Here is a 21,747-nt window from a genome sequence, read left to right as displayed (position 1 = left end):
TATAAAAGTTATATGATCTTTTTGTTCATGTTCAATTTGCATCAGTTCATTGAGTCCCAAGTGTGCCAATTCCAATATAATCATAATGTGTCATTACTATAGAGCACCTCTATCTAAAGGAATAAGGTGTTCTGCCTAAGAGAATTCCCTTATCACTGGAGTTTTCTCTTTGAGCTAAGAAACTTTGTGTCATTTAGACGCAGCTATCCTTATGTTTACATAAATATTCCATTTACTATTGAAATTTATGGTCTGCACTGTCTTTGGGTCTAAGTTTCTTATGTTTGTTTTTTGGGGTTTTGTTTATTTGTTTGTGGGGTTGTTTTGTTTTGTTTTCCTGGTACTGGGTATTGAACCCAGGTACACTTAACCACTGAGCCAAAGCCCCAGTCCTTTTAGTATTTTATTTAGATACAGGATCTCACCGAGTTGCTTACAGCCTTGGCTAAGTTATTAAGAGCTTTGAACTTGTGATCCTCCTGCATCAGCCTCCCTAGCCACTAGGATTACAGGCATGCACCACCTTGCCCAGCAAGTTTTTTGTGTTTAATACCTGATATAATAAATGGCATTTTCACTAGTCATAAAATTACCTACTTCGTAAATGCAGCTCTTTGAAGAACAGACTCATCAGCCTGATCAGATAAGGAGGCAGGCTAGGACACAGGCTAGGCTCAGCAAGAGCTCTGCAGCTCTGCTCTGGGGCACCAGGTTTCCTGGTCCAACTGGTCAGTGGAGGTGGAGAGTCACTGTCACTTAGGACAGAAGCCAGCTTCCTGAATCAGAGAAGCCTGTTGTTCTCTCAATGTCTTGTGGCTACCACCACTCCTCTGGCCTCAGCCTTGTGATCTTAGTTTCTACTTCTGTTCCCAAAATTGTCCCTAGTTTAAATTCTCAGTAAAAAGTCCACATAGCTCATCTCATCTCTTCTGCCAGCCACTTTTTTGGCCAGCCAACAGCCAGCCTGCCTTAGCCTCAGAGGCCCAATCCCGGTCAGATCCATTGGAGAAGGATTTGGGGGGACAGGGGGCACTTCAGTCCTGAGGTTGCTCCCTTGACAGGTTATGGAGAGCAGTGCCACTTAAAAGAGCAAGAGGGACTGGGGATGTGATTCAGCGGGTGGAGTGCTCGCCTTGCAACAAGGCCCTGAGTTCAACCCCAGCACCAAAAAAAAAAAAAAAGAGCACGAGGTGTCATTAGTGACATATGCCTACCAGGGGCTTCTAGAATAGTCTCCTGGTCCCAGTCAGTACTGGATAAACACAACTGTGTCCATTCTAGCTAAACCCTCTGGAATTTTATAGATTCCAACTTTCCCGAGGACTCAGACTCCATGGCTAGAGTTCTGGTACCATCTATCTTCCTTCGTCAGCTCCCAGTGTTCGGCTTCTTTGTTTTGCAATACCACAGTAAAACACCGGCACAGCCTCCTTACATTCTTAGGGATGCCAAGTTCATCACAGTACATGAAACACCCCCATCGCCAAAGGCTGCTTCACGGCTACGCAGACCTTGGAGGTTTGTGCAGGCTCAGGCAGCCCTGCTCAAGCTGCACAATCTGGCCTCACTGCAGGTCATCTTGGGACTCTGTGTCTGCTTGCAGGCAGATCCCTTCTGCAACATCTCCACCAAGTGGCTGTCCAGCCTCTGCTCCCCAGTCTCCAGGGAGGAGGAACTTGCCAGCCAAGGCAACACGTTCTAATTCTAAACAACTTAAGACTGCACTTCCTATTGACCTTAAACTTCTTGTCCCCTTAGCATCCACCCAATGACCCTGGTTTGCTCCCCAAAGCCAATCAGAAGAGTCCAGATAAGCAACTGAATTCCATAAAGGTTCCTGTGCTCTGTATTGAAGACAGCACCACCCACTGAGGATGGCAGGGGAAGCGGCACCCAGGCACCCAGCACACGGGATCATCCACCGTTTCCTGTCTTTTGCACAGCGACTGCCTGAAGCACCCTCTCATCCAGAGCAGACATTTACAACCTCTTTAACCGTGCCTGGGGGGATGATGTTTCAAGGCATCCTGAATTCACTTCCATTTATCAATGAAGCTTCCTCTGTTCCCTTTTCTTTTTCTAGTTCTTTACATCAGCCATCTAATGCATTGTCCATGGGGGACAGATCACAAAGGCATCCTGTGTGTGCCAGGAGGAAACCCAATGACCTCCCAGGTAACCTCCCCACATAGGGATAGTTCGAGCTGGATCCCAACGATCATCCAAAGGTGTTGCAGGATGAGTCAATGAACCCCACCATCACTTCAGGGGGGTTTGCCTCCCTTTCCAGCCAGCCTACAAAAGACCCCCTTGCAACTTGGCTCCCTCAATTCCCCTTCCTCCTGGGGGCCAAGGTAACATTAGCAGAGCGGGGACAGCTAGGAGAGCACCAGGCACAGTTCTCAGTTATCAGTTCCTGCACTTGGCAACACTATTGCCAGGCAGCACAGTCCCAGTGTGATTTCTTCCCTTCATTCCCCCAAGGGCCCCATGAAGGCCAGGACCAATGGCTTCCCCTAAGACAAGGTCCTGTGGTAGAAGGTTTCAGGGTCAGTCCACCAGCTCGGCAGCATCACCAGGATCAATCTTCCTGTCTTCTGCACCAGCCTTGGCTTTCATCTCCACATTCCCCCTCATGAATGGCAGCAAAAGCTCCAGCTGTTACTGTCTTCTAGGTCATGTGCAAAGCCAGGAAGGGTAGTCGCTTTTCAACCATCTCAGTCTGTTGGCAGCAAAAGCCCTTCCTGAAGCTCCCAGCAGACCTTCCCTCAATTCCCATTGCAGGAACTGGATCACAGGCTCACTGTCCACCCTGAAACACACAGCAAAGAGGGATGGGCCCATCTTCCCTGGAAACACTGATGCCTAACACCTGAAAATCTAGGGGGTCTGACAGCCAGACAGGGAAGAACAGCTGTAGGGTGGAGGAGGTAGAGTCTGCATACCTCCTTCAAGGCCCGCTGGCCACCCCTGCGCCAGGCCTGCAGATCTGACTGCCTCGCAGGGTGAAGAATATTCCACCTCCATCGTGGACCAGGTAACTTCACACATCTAAAGAACTGGGCCCAGTGTGGCACGAGGGCACACTTTTTATCTGTCTGTTGAGATTTAAGTAGACTCCTGTCATGTACCCTGCAACAACAGGACTTTCCTGGAATGTGCTCAGCCAGTGTGAGGCTAAGAGCACATCATAGCACAGCTTATGGGACCGCTGGCCCTCAGAACATTCTTGGCTGAATGTTTTTTTCTGATATGTGGATGCTAATTCAAAATAAGTGGGGGCTAGGGAAGAATAGAGTTACTTGGCTTAGACAGAGGGGAGTGAAGGGAGGGGACGGGGGTAGGAAGGACAGGAGAATGAATCGGACATTATTACCCTATATGCATATATGATTGCACGACTGGTGTGATTCTACATGTACAACCAAAAGGGTAAGAAGTTATATTCCATTTATGTATGATGTGTCAAAATGCATTCTACTGCCACATATAACTAACTAGAACAAATAAATTTTTTTAAAAATAACGTTTCTTTCTTCACAGCCAGGTCTTTGCACCTCTGGCCATCAGGAAAGGTACTGTGGCAGAGGGATACTGTCCAGCAGTGTGGCGTGGTTTGCGTCAGGAATCTGCATTTCCTTCTCTTCTGTCTGGTATGGCTTGCCATGGTACACACCACCTCCCAGCAGTGGTGAAACGGCACAAGGAATGTGGAAGAGGGCCTCATTTCTTCAAAGTCCTTCGACTTGGTTCTACATGCACCTAGTGGAGCTGAACATTCGAAGGAGTATGAAAGCCAGGACCTGCGTCTGAGGAGGCCCACCTGCCACACTGGAGAACACGGGAGTCACGTCCCGGGCACCACAATTACGGAAGAAGATCTCTTCACATGGGCATGCACTCACATCATCAGCCTGAGTGTCGGTGGAAACGCCCAGTCTGATCACCAAAAGTCTTGTTGAGCAAAATCACCCCTACGCTGTAGTCCTACTTTATTTATTCGTTCATTCATTCATTCATTCATTCATTAGCAGTGCTGGAGATCAAACCTAGGGAATCCTGCACTCGGGCCTGCTAGGCTAATACTCTATAGTTGTGCTAGCCCTATTATTTCTTCTATAACTTTAAATTCTATCCCGTTAGCACTGGCCCCTGGTTTCAGTGCATACACTTATGAATCCTATTTTTGACAGCCAACATAGCAGCTCTCATTCCCAGCCCCGTGTCATGAGCACACATGATCAGTGTCCTTATCATAGTAATTGACAAAAATTCAAACCATCTAGAGAAGGCATGATAACCTCCATAGAAAAATTTTTATTGTACCATTTACTTAACAAGTCACAATTTTAAATTTTTTTTAATTTTAAAAAAGCAATTCAAGATCTTACAGAATCATACTTCTATCAAATGGTCCATTTTACTCTGAAATTACAGGAACATTTGTGGAAAGCTAAAGGAAAGACTCCAGAAACAGTATATTATAAAAAACTGCAGTCTGATGCCTCCAGAAACCCACCAGGAGTACATCAGAGGAGTGCTGGAAGCTTCCACCACTGTACAAAACCCTGCCTCCACCCCATGGCCTCATGGCAAGGAGCAACACGTCCCTCTGCAAGTGTACCCAGAAAAATAATCGGACTGGCTAGAGTGGAAGGTGACAATGAGAGCCAGACACCAAGAACGGCCCACCCACCACACACACACCCCAGGGGAGAAAGCCCTCACGGGACGGGGGTGGGGAAGCGGGTAGATGCAGCGTCAGTGACACGTCCACCGTCCAACGCAGCCCAGCACACAGTGCTCAGCACCACCACGGCTTCTTGCCTTCAGAGGACTTCACCCACTCAGATCTGCCGGCCTTCTTGCTCCCCCTCTAGAGGAGGTGGTCTGCAAGCCCAGGTCCAGCTTGTCCACTCACCATGGAATCACAGGGCTTATCGCAGTCAATGCTCCTTGTTACGTGTGGAATGAAAGCCCAAATTAACATGTCCCCAGACAGCTTTCACCTACGTGAAAATTACCAAATGCTCCTATTTTTATCAGTTGAGTAAAAGATGCAACCACTGTTTTTATTAAATCTCCATTAAGATACTTAAGCATTTAGGTTATGGTATATGACTGAGAGTTTGATTCTTTTCTGTGATAGGCACAGATTATTCAAGCCACCATTCAACATTCATTTTTCAGATATATGAAGCTTGTCTACTCAGATTCAAAGATTTTCTTTAACTTGTCTTTTATCTAAATCAGTCAAGTCTCTTCTCATAAATGAGAAATATTAAATAAAGGGCTGTTCTCATAAAATAAAGAAGCAACTAGCAGAAATAATCGGCAACTTCCATGAATAAGCTTTTCCTTAGTGCCTAAAATAATAAATATCATTTAGAGACCAAAACTATGTACTGTGAGCTTTACAAATTGGTCCCCAGTCCCTGTTCAGTGTCGTTATCCCAATGCCAGAGGTACTCAGTATCAAAGGCTCAGAGGCAGTAAGTCGCTGTCCATGGCCTCCTGCTGGTGGCAAAGCAGGACTCGGCACCCAGGTCAGCCCACACCAATACTCACGATTAGTTATTTTACTACTAAATCACTACCAGTTACTCCAATGCATCATGAATCTTCTCTGAATGTCATAGTTCATCAAATCTAAAATGCTATCAGGTGAAGTCAATGGACTACTGCATCAAATGTGCAATACTGCCAATTAGAGCTATGGAACACTTTCATTTAGAAATATGTCAATTTGAGAAATGTTAAAGTGTGTACATACATTCACACACCCATCACACACACAAGTACACATTATAGGTTCAATAAAACACAGCAATCCACTAGCCTAAAAATTCAATTGTCAAATTATTATTTTTAAAATATTGTAAAATCTAAAAGCTTCTCTGAATACTTTAGAAAATTAATTTTGCCATGAAGTACAGAAAAGAAAGAGAAAGATCTTAAGAATAAATAAAGCTATAGGAAACTGCAAACATTTGTTAATAATTGTTTCTCCTCATTTAAGGCAGTAAACCAAATTGTTTGTAATGTAAAGAGCTGTGGACATTTTTCCCACCCACAAACATGACCTTTGCTTACTCATATTTTTGCATCCAAATACACAAAAAAGGCAGTAAGCATTTTCTTTAGAATATTCCATTAAAAGTGGATTTTAAATCTACCTGTTTTTCTTAACTTCTATTTGTTTTACCTAAAAGTTAAGAAAAGTAATAGTAATTTCTCATTCCATACCAAAGAAAAATAGGCTCTGTTGCTAAAGATACTGCTGTAAGTCTCTACAGAATCAGAGACAACCACCAACACTTTGAAAAAGCACTTTTAGTGACACCTCCAACTTGAATGGCCAACTGGAGAGGCATCGATGCCTCACTGATTCTCAGACACACTGACTGCGTTTTCAGGGCCTCTTTTCTCTTCCTCTAAAAGTGCTCACGTCGTAAGCCCACACAGTATCTATCCCCTCTCCATTAACATGGTCTGGGATCCAGTGCGGGAAAGGGAACCGGCAAGCAATGACTCTTGCATCATCCTCAAGTTCAAGTTCAAGTTTCTTCTCCAACTGCAGCATCTGTGAAGAATAACAGCCATTACTTCAGCAAGCAGCAAGACAAAAGAATTGATTCCAAAACACCCTTCTGTATTTAAGAGGCCCTGAAAACACTTGTAAAAAAAGATCACTTCAGGGACAAACACATCATCAAACAATTCATTAATGCAGAAGATACATTAATCGCATTTAAAAGAACATCTTCCAGTATCAATTATAAAATATGCCATTTTTGGCAGACAGATGTCATAGATTTCCAGTTCCTGCCTAAAATCATGATGTGGCAGTAATTAAAACCAGTAACAGCTTTAAATTATGTACCTATTTAGACTCTTCTCCAATACAAAAAGGTTTTTTTATTCGCAGAAAGTATCAACATTTTAACTATTTCAGCAAATACATAGCTGCTTAGAAATTTATCTGCAGGTCCTAAAAATATATTAATACCTTCATGTCTTAAAACGCTTTTTTTCTACTTCCTTTTTTTCACTTGCTGTTTTAAGATAATTTTAAATTTACAGAAAATTTGCACTGGGACCAGTGGTACACACCTGTAACCCCAGTGGCTTGGGAGGCGGAGGCAGGAGAACTGCAAGTTCGAAGCCAGCCTCCGCAACTTAGCAAAGCCCTGACCAACTCAGTGAGACCCCCGTCTCTAAATAAAATACTAAAAAGGGGTGGGGATGCATCTCAGTGGGTAAGTGCCCCTGGATTCAATCCCTAGTAAGAAGGAAGGAAGGGAGGGAGGGAGGAAAACAAATTTGCAAGAACAGAACAAAGAAGTCCTGTTACACCTCCACCCAGGTGGCCAGCTGAACGTCCCATCTCATGGGCTTCCTATTTGCTCTCTTCCCTCTGAACATTCTTTCTAAATCACTTGAGAAGAGGTTGCACACAGCATGCCCCTCTTCCTCCTCGATACACCAGTGTGAATTTTCTAAAAAAGAGTATCTTCTTATATGCCACAGCAGTCATCTCAATCAGAAACCTTAATATCATATCCTCAACAGTTCCAAAAATACTCCAAGTCTGTCATTGTGCCAATAGTGTCCTGTATCACATTCCCCACAAGGCCGAAGCCAGACCAGAAACATTTTGCATTTAGCCGTAATGGTTCTTTGATCTTTTTTGATCTGGACTGGTTCCTGTCTCTATCTTTCATGACCATAAATCAAATGGTCCTCACCTTGGGCTCCTCTGAGGTTTGTTTCCGGTGCCCTAACATCAGGGCTGTGAACTCATCAGGACTCCCCAGACACTCAAGGGTGATGTTAACCACTGGAGTAGGACGAAATGTGGCATCTCCACCATGTAGTTACTATGTTCCCTTTTACAAGGAGTGAGTAGCTTGTGGGGAGACACTGAGATGATGTAAACAGACACTGCTCATCAAACAACCCCTGCACTCAAAGTAGCACTCAGTGATGATTCTGACCTGAATCCATTTTTACCACAATGATTGCAAAGCAGCAACTTGCTAATTCTATCATTTCTTCTAGATGTAGAATCAGCTTTCGACTGTAAGAAGAATTTGCCAGACTTCCCCACCTCCTTCTATCTAAAATTATTGATAAAGTATGAACACCCAGGATCTTATCCCATTCGATGAGTTATAAGGTATTACTGTCCTTGTTTGTTCTAATGCTCAAATTGGCCTAATTTGGTCACTGGAATCCTCCCACAGCTGGCCTCTCTGTCCCTTGGGCAAGCTTCCATTAAATATTCTAAGCACTTCCTTATATTCTGGCTCAACAAAATTTTCCAGGCTTTTGGATCTTCTCTTCCTCAGACCCGGACCAGTCATTTCTCAAAGATTCCCAGTTCCTCTTAGTGAAAAATGATACTTGGAAACCACAATCTGAGCAAAAACTGCTTCCTTTAAAAGTAACCAACTACAGCAAGATGAACAAATGCATAGTGCTTCCGTGAAGGTTTTATGGCTGACCTACATCTTAGAAAAGTGACTTGGGAGAACTGCACATGACCTATGGCTAGAGTGAGCCAAACCTCTAACTCACCATTGGAGCCAATTCCAGGATAACAAAGGGTAAGTTCCATTAAGGATGGGAGGTTTCTGTTCTTCTAAGAGCCACTAAAGGGCTGGGTTTTTTTGTTGTTTTTTTTTTTTTTTTTTTTTTTTTTTAAGTTTCATTTCTTGAGGGAAAAATTAAGTAAGCAAAGAATGAGACAATATGTGTTCTTCCAAAATATCAGAGGTTTCTTATGGTAATTTTATTCATCAAAAGGATAATTGTAAACTTATTCATATTACTATTATTCATTTCTCTTTTATAGTTTCTTTTATTTTCAAATGATTGTCATATGCTAAGTCAAGATAAACCTAAAAATGAAAGGAGCTATTCCAATCATAAGAAATTAACTGTCTAAATTACACATAAATATGCAATGAATCTGGCTCTTGATATCATACACAAAGAGAAGCAGTGATGTGTCATGCCTGTATAATGGAATCCATAATTATTCATATAATTAGAGGTTTCAAAGTGACACAAACTCATCACATTCTAATTACACTTTTAAAACTTTACACCCAAGTCAGAAATAACTCAAAACCATGAGACAGATCAGCCATGTCCAGCAGCGGCACAGATCTGCTGGACCTATCCCTGCTCTCTGGAGACACGTTCCCCTTGCCCACCTGGGTGAGGAGTACCTCTGCCACCAGGCTCCTCTGGGGGGCCTTTGGCTGGTGACCCCTGTATCCCAGACCTCAAATGTTAACAGTCCAGATCTCAGGCCATGGTTGGCTTCCCCAGATCACCTCAGACTTCTGGCTTCGGCATCGTCTGCACATTCAAGCCTCACACCCCATGCTTCTAGCCACCCTCTCCCGAATCCCAGACTCCTTACAACAACCACCAGCCTGACAGCCCATGCACATCCGAACGTCACATGCCCACATGAACTTCTGTCACGGCTCTGCCTGTGCCTCTTCCAGCACAGCTCCACCAAACTCGCACATCAGGAGCTGGGCAGACACCCTGGGGCCGCCCTGACTTCTCTCTCCCTCCCACGCTGACTCTGCTTGCTGACCCTGTTGATTCCATCTGCACAGTGCATCCCGGAGTTGGCTGCTTCTCACCACACCACCCTGATGGACACTGGAACACCTGGACACCTACAAGAGCTCCTTACCTGCAGCCCGGCTTCCAACGTGTGCAAGGGCACCCGCCCCTCCTTCATTTCAATCACCGCACAGCACATATTCCCTTCTATTGTACAATATGTTTTATTAAGTATCTTATTTACTACTTACTCCCCACCCACATAGAAGAACCTCAGGGCAGGGGTTTGTTGTTGTTCACTAAATATTGAACACAAGGGATCACAACAGGGCCAGGTGCTTAGTGGCCATACTAACTGAATGAACCAAGAGAGGAAAGAATGGGACTCATGAGCCACTCTTCTTTATCGTTCAGCATAATCTTTCATTCATCGATTCATAACAGAATTCAAGAGGTGTTCTCTGAAGTGCACAGTTAGTGAACTTCTGGGGAAAGCACAGGTAATGGGTATGTTTACACCATATTCATTCACTCAACCAGTATCTATTGGCCAAGAGCCATCAAGCTGGCAGTCAGGCAGCCAGGACAGCTAGGCCACACAGAGGCCACTGTACAGCACACACACAAACATGAAGAAGCTAGCAGGCAAGGAGGTGAGGATGCCTCATCCAAGGACAGGGGAGCAAGTGCTCAGAATGGAAGACGGAGAGCTGGAGCTCACCTCAGGTGACAAGGACAGCCTTACAGAGAAAAGGACAACTGGCCCCTGAGTGGTCAGGAGGTGCTCACTAGGGCCAGGGGTGAGGGATGGCCCCAGGCTCTGGCAGGAGAAGCAAAGTGAAAGTCCAGGAGCTGACAGGACAGGGGCTGCAGAGAGAGCGGCAGGAAGCATGGCACAGGCCAGGCTGGAGGTGAGCAGGGGCCACTCCATGCCAGCCTCAGGGCACGCAGAGCACCCAGGCCTCATCCTGAAAAGCAGCAAGAAGTCGGGTTTTAAAGAAGGACACGGCTGATCTGTTCTGGGCTTTGAAAATAAGCACATGGTGCACACGCTGGTGTTACATGTGCTACCGGCGATCCTAGCAGAGTCGGCAGCTCTGAATGTTAGGGACATGCTGTGGCAAGTGCTACAGCTGCCCGGGATGATCAGTCACGAATCAGAAGCAGGGTCGAGGGTCAACGAAGCCAAGATTCCTCCCTCCATACTTCTCCATGTTTCCTCCAAGCTCTCCTGCTAACACCTGTGCCACAGGAAAGGGTTCATGGCGTGCTGGTTTTGTGGAGTCATCATCTGACATGACTGGAATATCACCAGGGATCAGAAAACGGGAATGCCTTTTAGCAGGACCACATAGTCAGGCCCAACTCCAGGAGCCAACCCGGCCTCCAGCTGCACGTTCCCCTCCCCCACCGCCTCCACTCCCCCTGCAGACCTGAAGGCTGAAAGCTGGGCCCCACGTGTGAAAATCAACCTTCTGGACCAACAGAGCCACCAGCGCACTCTGCGCCCTGGTGAACGCATAGCCTGGAAAGCGCCGACGAGCAGAATCCTTCCACCACAGGGAATGTGGTGCATTCCAGCTGCACTCCATTTTCCTCAGGAAGAGTGAGATGCCACCAGTTCCTGGTTAACATCTCTCTATATACCGAAGACTGGGCAATAACTGCAAAAGCACTTATTGAAATAATAAGGCTCTGACTGCCCAAGTGAAGAGCTCCAAACTCTGTTTATAATCAAACTTGAAAGGAAGCCCCAGGAGAGGCTGCCACTGGTTACACAGCAAAGGTGGCCTTACCACAGGCCACCACTGCCCCCTGCTGGGACAAGGAAGCATGGCCTTGTAACCCACAGCTCAGCTCATCTGACCGCTCCATGAAATGCCTAGCAAATATTAACTTTCTTTTTTTTTTAATAACTCTATTTTGTTTATTTTTATGTGGTGCTGAAGATTGAACCCAGTGCCTCACACATGCTAGGCAAGCACTCTACCACTGAGCCACAACCCAGTCCCCAAATATTAACTTCCTATTTTACAAAGTATGGAATTCGAACTCAAGTTACTTATCTCCAACAAGCTAATTATTCCATTGAAGAAGGAAAACCCAAACATCATAATAAGTAGTGAACCACAGTCAAAACTCTTTATCAACTATGATCCCCAAATAGTTTTTCTTTTGGGGCAGGGAGGATACTAGGGATTGAACTCAGAGGCACTCAACCACTTAGCCATATCTCCAGACCTATTTTGTATTTTATTTGGAGACAGGGTCTCATTGAGTTTCAGCTTAGTACCTTGCTAAGTAGCTGAGGCTGGCTTTGAACTTGTGATCCTCCTGCCTCAGCCTCCTGCCACATCGTTTTTTTAATGGTCAAGAATCATGTCCTTCTACTTGTCTTCACTTTAAGAACAAAAGTGCAGACACCAAAGTTCAGTCTTAATTTTAGGTCTAATGAAAATCACAAACATATAGAATATAGTCCACTTAAGGACGCATAACAAAAATATTTCTAAATTGTCTTTAAAAATTAAAGAGCATGACATTACACTGAAGGTTCTAATCATAAGAATAAATTTCTCAAGCACTGAAACATCTGATTTTATATAAATCTAAATAAAATGACAAAAGAGTAAATTTCTTTTTTTAATTACAAATGATATCAGTCATATAGTGCCATTTCTACAAACATCCAATTCCACCCAAGTTATCATGGCTATAATTATAGACTTCGAAAAGCAAAAAGGGATTTCTTTCTCTGGTGTGTAAACCAGCAATTACAGCAGAACATCCCAGCCTGACCATCTTTTCCAAGGCTGAAGAGGACCATTTTCAGAAGCACACTATTATATTTTCACTGTTGAAAGTACATAATCAAAGCTCAATACTCAGTTCTTTGGCAAATCAGTCAATTGAGGTAGACTGAAACTAGTCAATGCTCATCCACCCTGAAAATTATCTTCCTGCAAAATTGGAGGAATGATCGACTCAAACAGAACATCCCATCAACTTCCTCAAGTGATTTTGGCTGAGTCTAAAGTGACCAGCCGTGAAAATCAAGACCTGCATTCAACACCGGGACCTCATAAGGCAGTTTTCAGACTGGAATTTTAAGGCCCAGGTAGATCATTGAGAGTTTTATCTCAAACAGAGGTTTAAAAATATTACCAAATCTTTTATGATTAAATATAAGGGCCCTGAACTATTTTATTAAACCAATGAGCTGAAATCCAGTATTCCCTAGAAGTCCCTGCAGGCCACCCATCTGCACATGGGTAGTGGCCCCATGCTGGCTCTGGAAGCGCCTGTAGCATCCTTCACCCCAGAGAGAAAGGGGACAGGGTTACCCTGACCATGGTGGGGGTGGGGTACACTCACCATCTGAGGCACGCCGAAAATGATGACATTTGAGTACTGCGAAAAGGTGACCTGAGTGAGAAGGGGAACAATGGGTAGATTAATTCTGCCAAGTCAGACATTAAGCTTAGCTTGTTCTCAGAAGGGAGTAGAAACTGCCCACTCTGCCAAACCGTGGGCTTCCACAGGCTCCTGAAAGAGTGGTCCTCTAAGAAGGCACGAGGAAGAGAGCAGCCTGCTCCCCATACCACTCATGCCCGTCCAGTGCCTGAGCTCTCCAAACGCTCCCCTGTAACCCATGGCATCCTCAGGGGCTCCATGCAGGGCACTCCGAGGACACTAAGACCAGGGACTCCCAGGGTGGTCAAGCCTGGCACCTGGCCCACACACTCGCACTCCACTTGGCAGACGCCAACCAGCTGAGACAAAGAACTCCAGGAACTTCAGGGCCGCAGCGTTTACGTTGAGCTGTTGTTAGATTCTGAACCCTCCTCCTCTCTTCAGTACTATACAGAAAGTTCAGTACATGGTCTCTCAGCAGCAGAAAAACCGGGGGAGGTGGGAGAGTGCTTGCCAGTCAAAATTCTTATTGCCCAATAAAAATCCTATTTACTCTATAGAGAGAATGTTTAGTTATATATGGCATGAAAAACACTGCAAGCAAAACTCAAGCGGATTTTTATAAGCTACCGATGACAATATTACAATGGGAAATTCTTATTTAAGAAAAGGCATTTTATGGCACACTCAAAGCAAAATTATAGGGCTTTTTCTAAAGTAAAAACAAATTTGGAAGTACCTCATGCTTTATGAGGACAAGAAGTAACCCTGACAGCATGGTTAGTGAATTCTTTGTTTTCTTCATCACCTAGGCGCGCGCGCACACACACACACACACACACACGCAAATGCATAAACTCAAACATGCATGAGGCAGATGTTTGTCAAGATGATTTATAGGGTTTCCAGGAGATGGAAAATCTCATTATTTCATAACAAACAAAAGAGAACACTTTGATTTAGTTAATAAATTCTTGAAATTCACATAACCTATCATATCATGAACTTAAAGCTTCTATTCTAGAGTCTATTTAAAATACATCTAATACATCTGTCTGTTTAAAATACATCTAATTATGCCAAAATAGTCAAAAAAATTTTTTTCTTTTAAGACATTTTCTAGTTTTCAGTCATGTTAATTACAAATAAAAAAGCTTTTGGCTGTTTTTTTTTCTAGAACCATTCTCCTCTTTACATACCTTCCATAAATCTGAAATATAAAATTTGGCAGAGCCATGCACACCTTCTTGCCAAGCACGGTATCTGGAGTACCAAACCAGCCATGGATTTAGTTCATAACCAACTGCTGCAAATCCTTCCTTTGCAGCTGCTATCACCTGGAGAGAGGACGAGATTTACCCAAAAGAAGAAAAAGTCATCATCACACGAGGTCAAATTATATAGATATTTCCTATTTAAGACAAATTCTAAAACACTCCATCAGAAAGCATTCTCTTTATGGAAGACACCATGTAAAAACGTATCTCCAGAGTTACATAACCTGTGGATTCGGCACTGGCCAACCCAGCAGAACTAAAGTTTTCTGGCCTTTGTCAAATGTTTTACCTGACTCTCAGAACAGATATTGAGGTTTGCTTTTGGAAACAGCACAATTAGTTCCAGTCTAACCAACCCAAGTAGGTCTAACAAGCAGTTGTTAAACCCTGCCACCCCTTTCATTCCATCAGTGGGCTACACAGCAGCAGGTCAAGTGAACATGCCTGAAGGGTGGTTTCGTGAACAAGAAATAACGTGCAATAAAATGACCTGCCGGTGAAGAATCTGCAATCAGTTACACATTTCCTTGGTATTTAATGATTGTCCAGTTTAAATTAAAACCAGGGAAAAGAACCAGGCACAGTGATGCTCGCCTATAATCTTGGGAGGCTGAGGCAGGAGAATCACAAGTTCAAAGCCAGCCTCAGCAACAGTGAGGCACTAAGCAACTCGCCTTTCTCTAAATAAAATACAAAACAGGGCTGGGATGTGGCTCAGTGTTTGAGTGCCCCTGAGTTCAATCCCCGGTCCCCCAAAAAAAAATTTTTAAAGAGTTGGATGTGACTCAGTGGTTAAGCATCCCTGGGTTCAATCCCTGGTACCAAAAAAATAAACAAACAAATAAAAACAGGGAAAAATAAAATGGGTGAGTTTGAATAAAAAAAACCAGCTATGGAATCCTACTGGCCTCTCAAGGGTTGAAGGGATGGTGGGGTCCTGGGAACTCTCCGCCCAGTTTGCCTTGCCCCCACTCTTCAAGGGAACACCCTTACTGAGTTGTCCCACGAAGGTAACTTCCCAAGTAGCTCCAGTGCCACAAGGCAATCACTTTCTTAGAAACCAGAAAAGTGCCCTTCAAATACGTGAAGGATTCAAAATGGACATAAATACTTTCTCCTACTTAATACAAGTGTCTCCCAATTTCTTAAAATAAACATCAGTGGTGCCACAGGTTGAAGGAAGGAAGGATATGGGGAACTACTGTTTAATAATCAGTCTCAGTTCTATGAGAAGAGAGTTCTGGAGACGGGCATGGCAATGGTTGAACAGTAAGAATGTACTTAATACCACTGGCTATATATGTTTAAATAGTTAAGATAGTAAATACTTTATCATAATTTTTTATTTTTTTAATTTAAAAAATAAACACTAAAAAACACAAGTGATTTCCTAAAGTCTTCCTAGTAATCCCAGGTCATGATCACAGAACAACAGGGTCTGTGTCCTCTAGGCTGGTGAGATGGCGTGTGGCCTGCTGGTTGCCACACAACCTGCTTCCTCTCTGGTTCAGTCTTCACTCCCCAGCACACCATCAGAATGAAGCCTAAGGACAGTGACATCTTGCCCACTGAGGGCTCATTTGCCACTCAGTGGCCTTGTCTTTACTTTCCCCCACTGGGGTCAAGCTGGGTTAAAGTTGCTAAAACCTAATCTTTAGCTAAGTGGGGTTCCTCATTGGCTCTGCCTTATTTTAATCCCATAGGAACTCATATTTAAACATGACTAAACACAGAAGCAAACATTTAGGCAGCAAGTAAGTATGAATTGTGGAATTCCACGATGAAGCACGTTTCTTTAATTATGTCACCTCTATTAGCCCAAGAATTCTAACAATTTGATTAATTGTTCTTTTCTACCCAGCATCGTTACAGAGTTCTTCCTCCTTCAAGAAAAAAATTAAACTGATAAAAATGAATTCCAAACACATGCTAGTGATCTAACAGTTCAGTCAAACAAGCAGAAAATGAAACAACCACTCTCTCAACCTGGCAGATTTGGCAAGTCTTTGCATAAGCCTCAGAAGAAACGAAGAGAAATTTTAACAATCCTTGTTTCAAACTTAAAATGTTTTGCATAACTCACAACACGTCCATCGCCGCTACCAATGTCTACCAGGGATCCTCTTCTGCATCTCAACATCTTCATGACATTTTCAATCTGCTTTGAAGTTGCAGGCACAAAAGGCAGACAAATTGTTCGCAGGGCTGGTGTGATAAATGGTGTAGCTACAGCATACACAACCACTAGCGCTCCACCAACAATCCCAGTACAGAAGAACCCCCAAGGGCTTCTCTTCACACCGTTGGCTTCCAAACTTGTGGGTAGAATGTGTCCCAACTGCGGTTTTTCTTTAAGTGTTTCTGGGAGTGTACCTACACAGAGAAAGAGCAAAAAACACACGGAAAACCAAATCTGAAATCCAGGACTACAATGCTTTCTGATTTTTTTTTTTTTTTTTTCCCAATAGCAGGAATTGAACCCAGAGTCACTCTACCATTGAGCTACATCCCTAACTCTTTTAATTTTTTGTTATGAGATAGGGTCTTGTTAAATTTCTGAGGCTGCCTTGAACTTGGAATCCTCCTGCCTCAGCCTCCAGAAACACTGAGATAATAGGTATGCGCCACTGTGCCTGGCCTGCATTTCTTACAGACAAATAACCTAGTGCTTTTTAAGAAAGGACAAGTTGGCTGAACACAATCTAAATTACAAGTATAAGATTCCAAAATGAGTTCGAGATTTCACTGACAAAATTAAAGCGAATTGGAGAAAATTATTCAATACAAATGTAAGACTAAAATCTTTTCTTCCTGACATTGATTTTGTGACGTCTAGGATTCATCCTGAGAAAAGTGTATTCAAACTTTGTCTAGTAATTTATTAATTCAACATCCACTAGTAAATGCTTTTCATGTTCTGAACAAAGAAAGCCTCATAAACAAACATGAAAATGTCTAAATATTACCTAATGCAAGTAGGACAAAAGGATTCCACACCAGAATTGGCCTGGCATCTACAGTCCATTTCACAAACACAATTTTCAAGTAACGGAAGAGACAAATATCAGGTTTTACCAAACTCTTAAGTATGATAATAAAGAATTTTTTTTAAAGCAGGTCCAAAAAAGAAAAAAAAAGAGGTATTTCAACACTAACACAGAATAAAACAAACAGCCCCCAATCACTGCTCACAGAGAAGTGTCTGTCACCTTAAACATCCTCAAGTTTTGTCCTTTAAAACATGCTCTTCATGGGATGTAAAGCTGATATGTGTCTGAAATGGTGAGTGATAAGCTCAGCACAGAAGGGAGGAGCACACCTTCTCTGGAGCCCACTGAGACTGTGACCCCACCTCTGTCACTTTGCTTGGACCCTTAATCCCTTCTTTCTTGTAACTGAGCCTGTTTCCTCAACTGCAGAGTGGGGATTCCAGGGTAGCTGCAAGGTTGAAATGCATGGAGGCAGGTAAAGCACTTGGCGGGGCCGGGTGCACAGGAAGCATTCCACTCGTCAGCAATCATCACGCTGCAGGAGACACTGAACCCCATGGGTAACCAGACCACCTCTGCCCTGACGCAGCTCCCCACGTGGCTCAGGGCTAAGGCCCGAAACACAGGAATCCCGAGGAAAAAGGAAAAGGTAAGAGGGGAAAACAGCAGCACTGTCATGTGCAGATGTGATGTTCGGGACTTCAGTAGCAGCAGGCCAATCGAAAGGCCCGCTGCATTGGCTTCACAACTGCCCTAAGAGATGGCCACACACTAGTGGCTTGGAACAGCACACATTCATTATCACGCCGTGCTGGGGACAGGAGTCTATGAGGAGACAGCAGAGCTGCATTCCTTCCGGCTGATGGATTCCTTGAGTCTTCCAGCTTCCAGAGGCTGCCCATAGTCCTTGGCTCTTGACCCCAAATTACTCCAGTCTGTTTCTATATTGGAATCTCCTTATCTCACCTTCCTATCTCCTTCCTATCTCACCTTCCTATCTCCTTATCTCACTTCCTATCTTCCAGATCCCAGTGAAAACACTGGGCCCACCTAGATAACCCAGGATAATCTCCATCTGGGGTCCTTTATCACATCTGCACAGGCTACAGTGATCACAGCGTGGGCAACTTTAGAGGGGCCGTTAGTCTACCCACTGCATCACCATGCTGTGTCACCATGAACTGTGGTAATGTATTCTGGCACCAAATGCTGGCACATAGCAGTGGGTCACACTTCACGTTAGTCTACCCACTGCATCACCATGCTGTGTCACCATGAACTGTGGTAATGTATTCTGGCACCAAATGCTGGCACATAGCAGTGGGTCACACTTCACGGTACTTGGCCAACCACCAGGATTCACAGCTCAGCGTGGCTATATTCTTCTTGACTTCTGAGGCCCCGTGAAGGGGAGAGAGTTTAAAAAGTGATTTCATAATGGAAAACTAACGGGGGGGAAAGTCTTCTACCCTTCTCTTCTAGTGATAGAGGTAAAAGAAAATCTAAGTTTGAGAAGGTGACAGTGTTTGATAGAAAGTAAACTCTTTAAATTATGTCAAATAAATCTTGGCATTGAATGGAAGAACTCACCCACGATAGTTGTGCATTTGTTTACTAAGAGAGGTCAAGGTGTCCTGCCTCTTACAGTCACACTGTGGGCATTCCAACTGCACTGGCTCAACTACAGCAGCTCAGAAGATTTGAGTCACACAGTTCTACAGCCTCAGAACTTAAACTAGAGTAACACGAGGTAAGTTGCCACTATAGCATGGTTTCCTCGAAAGACTGAGAAATAATTGTTATTCTCAATTGGAAATTGAAAGTTGGAAATTGAAAAAGTAACAGAAGAGACAATTGGAAATTGAAAAAGACAAGGCTTATCAGCAGTACTTATACCCACAGGGTTATTGGAACAGTTAAACAAATAACACATACGAAGACTTAGCACAGGCCTGAAAGACTGAGTTATGACTGTTAAACTGCTATAATTATTCTCAAGACTATAACTTGGGAAAAGGGAGCTCAATTTCTTAATAGCTTTACTGAAATAAAGAATTTGCCCACTTAACATTACAATTCCAAGGTTTTTGATATATTCATTGATAATGTGCAATCACCACCAATTTTAGAACATTTCCTTATCACAAGAAACCTCTTATCCTTCAGCTACCACTGACCCCACCCCGCACCTCCCATCCAGACCTGAGTTACCACTAATCTATTTCTGGCCTCTGTAGAGTCCCCTATTATGAATTTACTGTACTAGAATCAAATTGTACATGGTCTCCAGTGACTGATGACTTCCCCCTAGCATAATGTGCTCAAGATTCACCCATGCTATAACTTCTATCAGTTATATTATTCCTTTTCATGGCTAATATTCTACTGCATGGCTATACCACATTTTGTTTACCCATTTGTAGTAAACACACAAGAGTCAGTCAATTCAACTTCTGTTTGACCTGTATAAACATGTACTTTTCCATGCAACCAGCAAAATATACAATAAAGAGCTCCTGATCTTCAGGACCTCCCATTAGCCTGTGAGGAGTGGGGTTGAGGTGCACAGGTGAGGCTGTGAAACACTGTAACAGGCAGAAAATGCTGTGGAAGTACAGCAGAGCTGGAGGGAAGACAGACCCCAGCAATGAGTCCATAGGTATTAGCAGAGAAACAATTTGAGACGGTGGGCAAAAGAAGCACACCTTGGAACCAAGGCAAGGAAGGTGGAGAAGTCCTGGCTGAGCAGAGTGGAAGACTAACAGGAAGGCAGGTGTTTGAATATCGGATGTGTTTATTGTTATTACATGTGGACTAGAATAAAATTTTTTTTTTAGGAAAGCCACTACAATACTTCGGTTTTAATGGATTTTTTAATCCTCTTAATGGACTATGTTTAGACTCATATGACTATTTACTAAAATAAAAATTCCAAGAGATTTCTGTCAGATGTGCTCTTGCGAACATCAAGCCATTATGTTAAAGAGCTGTGGTGAGCACTTAGGACACAACAGCACAAGGTTAATTTCTATTCTGTGTCCAGGACCTGTCTACTTAGTGACTTCTGATACTGGCTGAAAACCACAATTTTCAGGGACAGATATGGATTAGCTGAAGACAGAGGCAGTGACTAAGATGTAGGATAAGGAACACAGAATTCTCATCCAGGCTCAAGCCCAGGGAAATGGCCAGGAAAATCATGCTTGTTTGGAATTGTGACCAGTCACATGTTTAAAGCAGGATTTATATTTAAAGGTCACAATACTCAGGCATGCACATTGTGTAACTGCATATGCACACTAGTATCATATGTTCCTTAAGAGGCTTTTCTTATATTGGTCCAATGTCATTTGTGTCCTTTTCACTGTGTACTAGCCATTAATTAGGAAAAATCCTCCAAACACTGTATTTTGACAGGTAATAAATTGCACTTCTGAGGATGCCATTAGACATTTTCTCTTTTTCACAACAATCTAATGAGCAAAATGAATTGCAGACTTCACCACTGTGAATGTGGAAGCACCTACTCTGCAAAGCAGAAATGAGACCCTAATCTAAAAGGCCCTTGGTATATCACTCTGAGCCTAGACAAAAGGTGGGCCAAGCATTTGAAAAGGTTAATGGATCACCAATCATTCCACGACAAAGTCAATTTGTGGCTTTCAGGTTGGGATTAAATGTTATAACGCATGCGATCACTTCAATGTCTATTTAAGACCTAATAAAAACCGGTAGTAATTACAGGAGCAAACCCAATCCTACAGCAGATGGGGTGAAGAGAAACTGGAAACCCACAACAAATTATCTACCAAGTTATCTACGTGTAACATAGTAGGTTGCGATTTAGAGACAAATCCCCCTCTATTCAGGGTTACGAGGAAATGTATTTCTGAAGCTGCAGGACCCTGAGCACTAGGCTGTCCAACTTTGCCTCTTCTAGCTTATAACCTTGCGCAGATTCCTAGGTTATGTGAGCAAAAATGGGTATTTATTTAGCAACGCTTAAACACAGCGTGCAAAGGTCTGGCCACTTCTCGCTATATCCCTACAGCAGGCCTACGAAAGGGAGACGTGACTGCCATTACAGCCATTTTCGCAGAGAGGGAAACTGAGGCACAAAGGCGCCTAACAACCTCTGCAAAGACAGCTCGTAAGCTGCAGGGCTGTGGCCGCGCTAAGGGCTGAGGCACGTGTCCCTCGGCGCTCAGAACAGCCCCTGGCACCCGCGCCGAACGACCACCCGAGGCCCACGACCCCGGCACGCCCGCAGGCCGGGCCGCGCGACTTTCGCAGGCCGCAAGCTCAACCTGGCCACCCAGCCACACGCCCGAAAGAAAGCGCAGCGCTGCGCCGGCCTCACCTCCTCCCTCCATCGCGACACTTCCGGCGGGGCACAGAGAGAGGAAGTGGATCCGACCATTTCCTCAGAGCCGGGAAGTAAGCGCACAGAAAATGTTGTAAGTAAATGGATTTCTCGT

The 21,747-nt window shown here is 43.8% G+C and overlaps 1 protein-coding gene across 1 annotated transcript; it reads right to left on the bottom strand.

Annotated features, from left to right (window-relative positions):
• Nucleotides 1–1,887: 1,887 nt before the first annotated feature.
• ATPSCKMT (ATP synthase c subunit lysine N-methyltransferase) lies at nucleotides 1,888–21,680 on the bottom strand. Its single transcript, XM_079145310.1, has 5 exons — nucleotides 21,630–21,680; nucleotides 16,363–16,652; nucleotides 14,202–14,339; nucleotides 12,964–13,014; nucleotides 1,888–6,583 (listed from the first exon to the last, which is right to left on the bottom strand). The coding sequence occupies exons 1-5, from the start codon at nucleotides 21,640–21,642 to the stop codon at nucleotides 6,413–6,415; spliced, it is 663 nt and encodes a 220-aa protein (XP_079001436.1). The 5' UTR covers nucleotides 21,643–21,680; the 3' UTR covers nucleotides 1,888–6,412.
• Between the last annotated feature and the right edge of the window lie 67 nt (nucleotides 21,681–21,747).

This window comes from Sciurus vulgaris (assembly GCF_902686455.1).
Source record: "Sciurus vulgaris genome assembly, chromosome: 6".
NCBI lineage: Eukaryota > Metazoa > Chordata > Mammalia > Rodentia > Sciuridae > Sciurus > Sciurus vulgaris.
This window is presented reverse-complemented; position numbering and strand designations above follow the sequence as displayed.

Excerpts from the sequence above, each read along its gene's own strand:
- ATPSCKMT (XM_079145310.1), bottom strand. Across the intron at positions 13,015-14,201 it reads ATATTTCAGATTTATGGAAG|GTCACCTTTTCGCAGTACTC; the intron begins GTATGTAAAGAG and ends CTTCTCACTCAG. Across the intron at positions 6,584-12,963 it reads TTTTCGGCGTGCCTCAGATG|ATGCTGCAGTTGGAGAAGAA; the intron begins GTGAGTGTACCC and ends TATTCTTCACAG.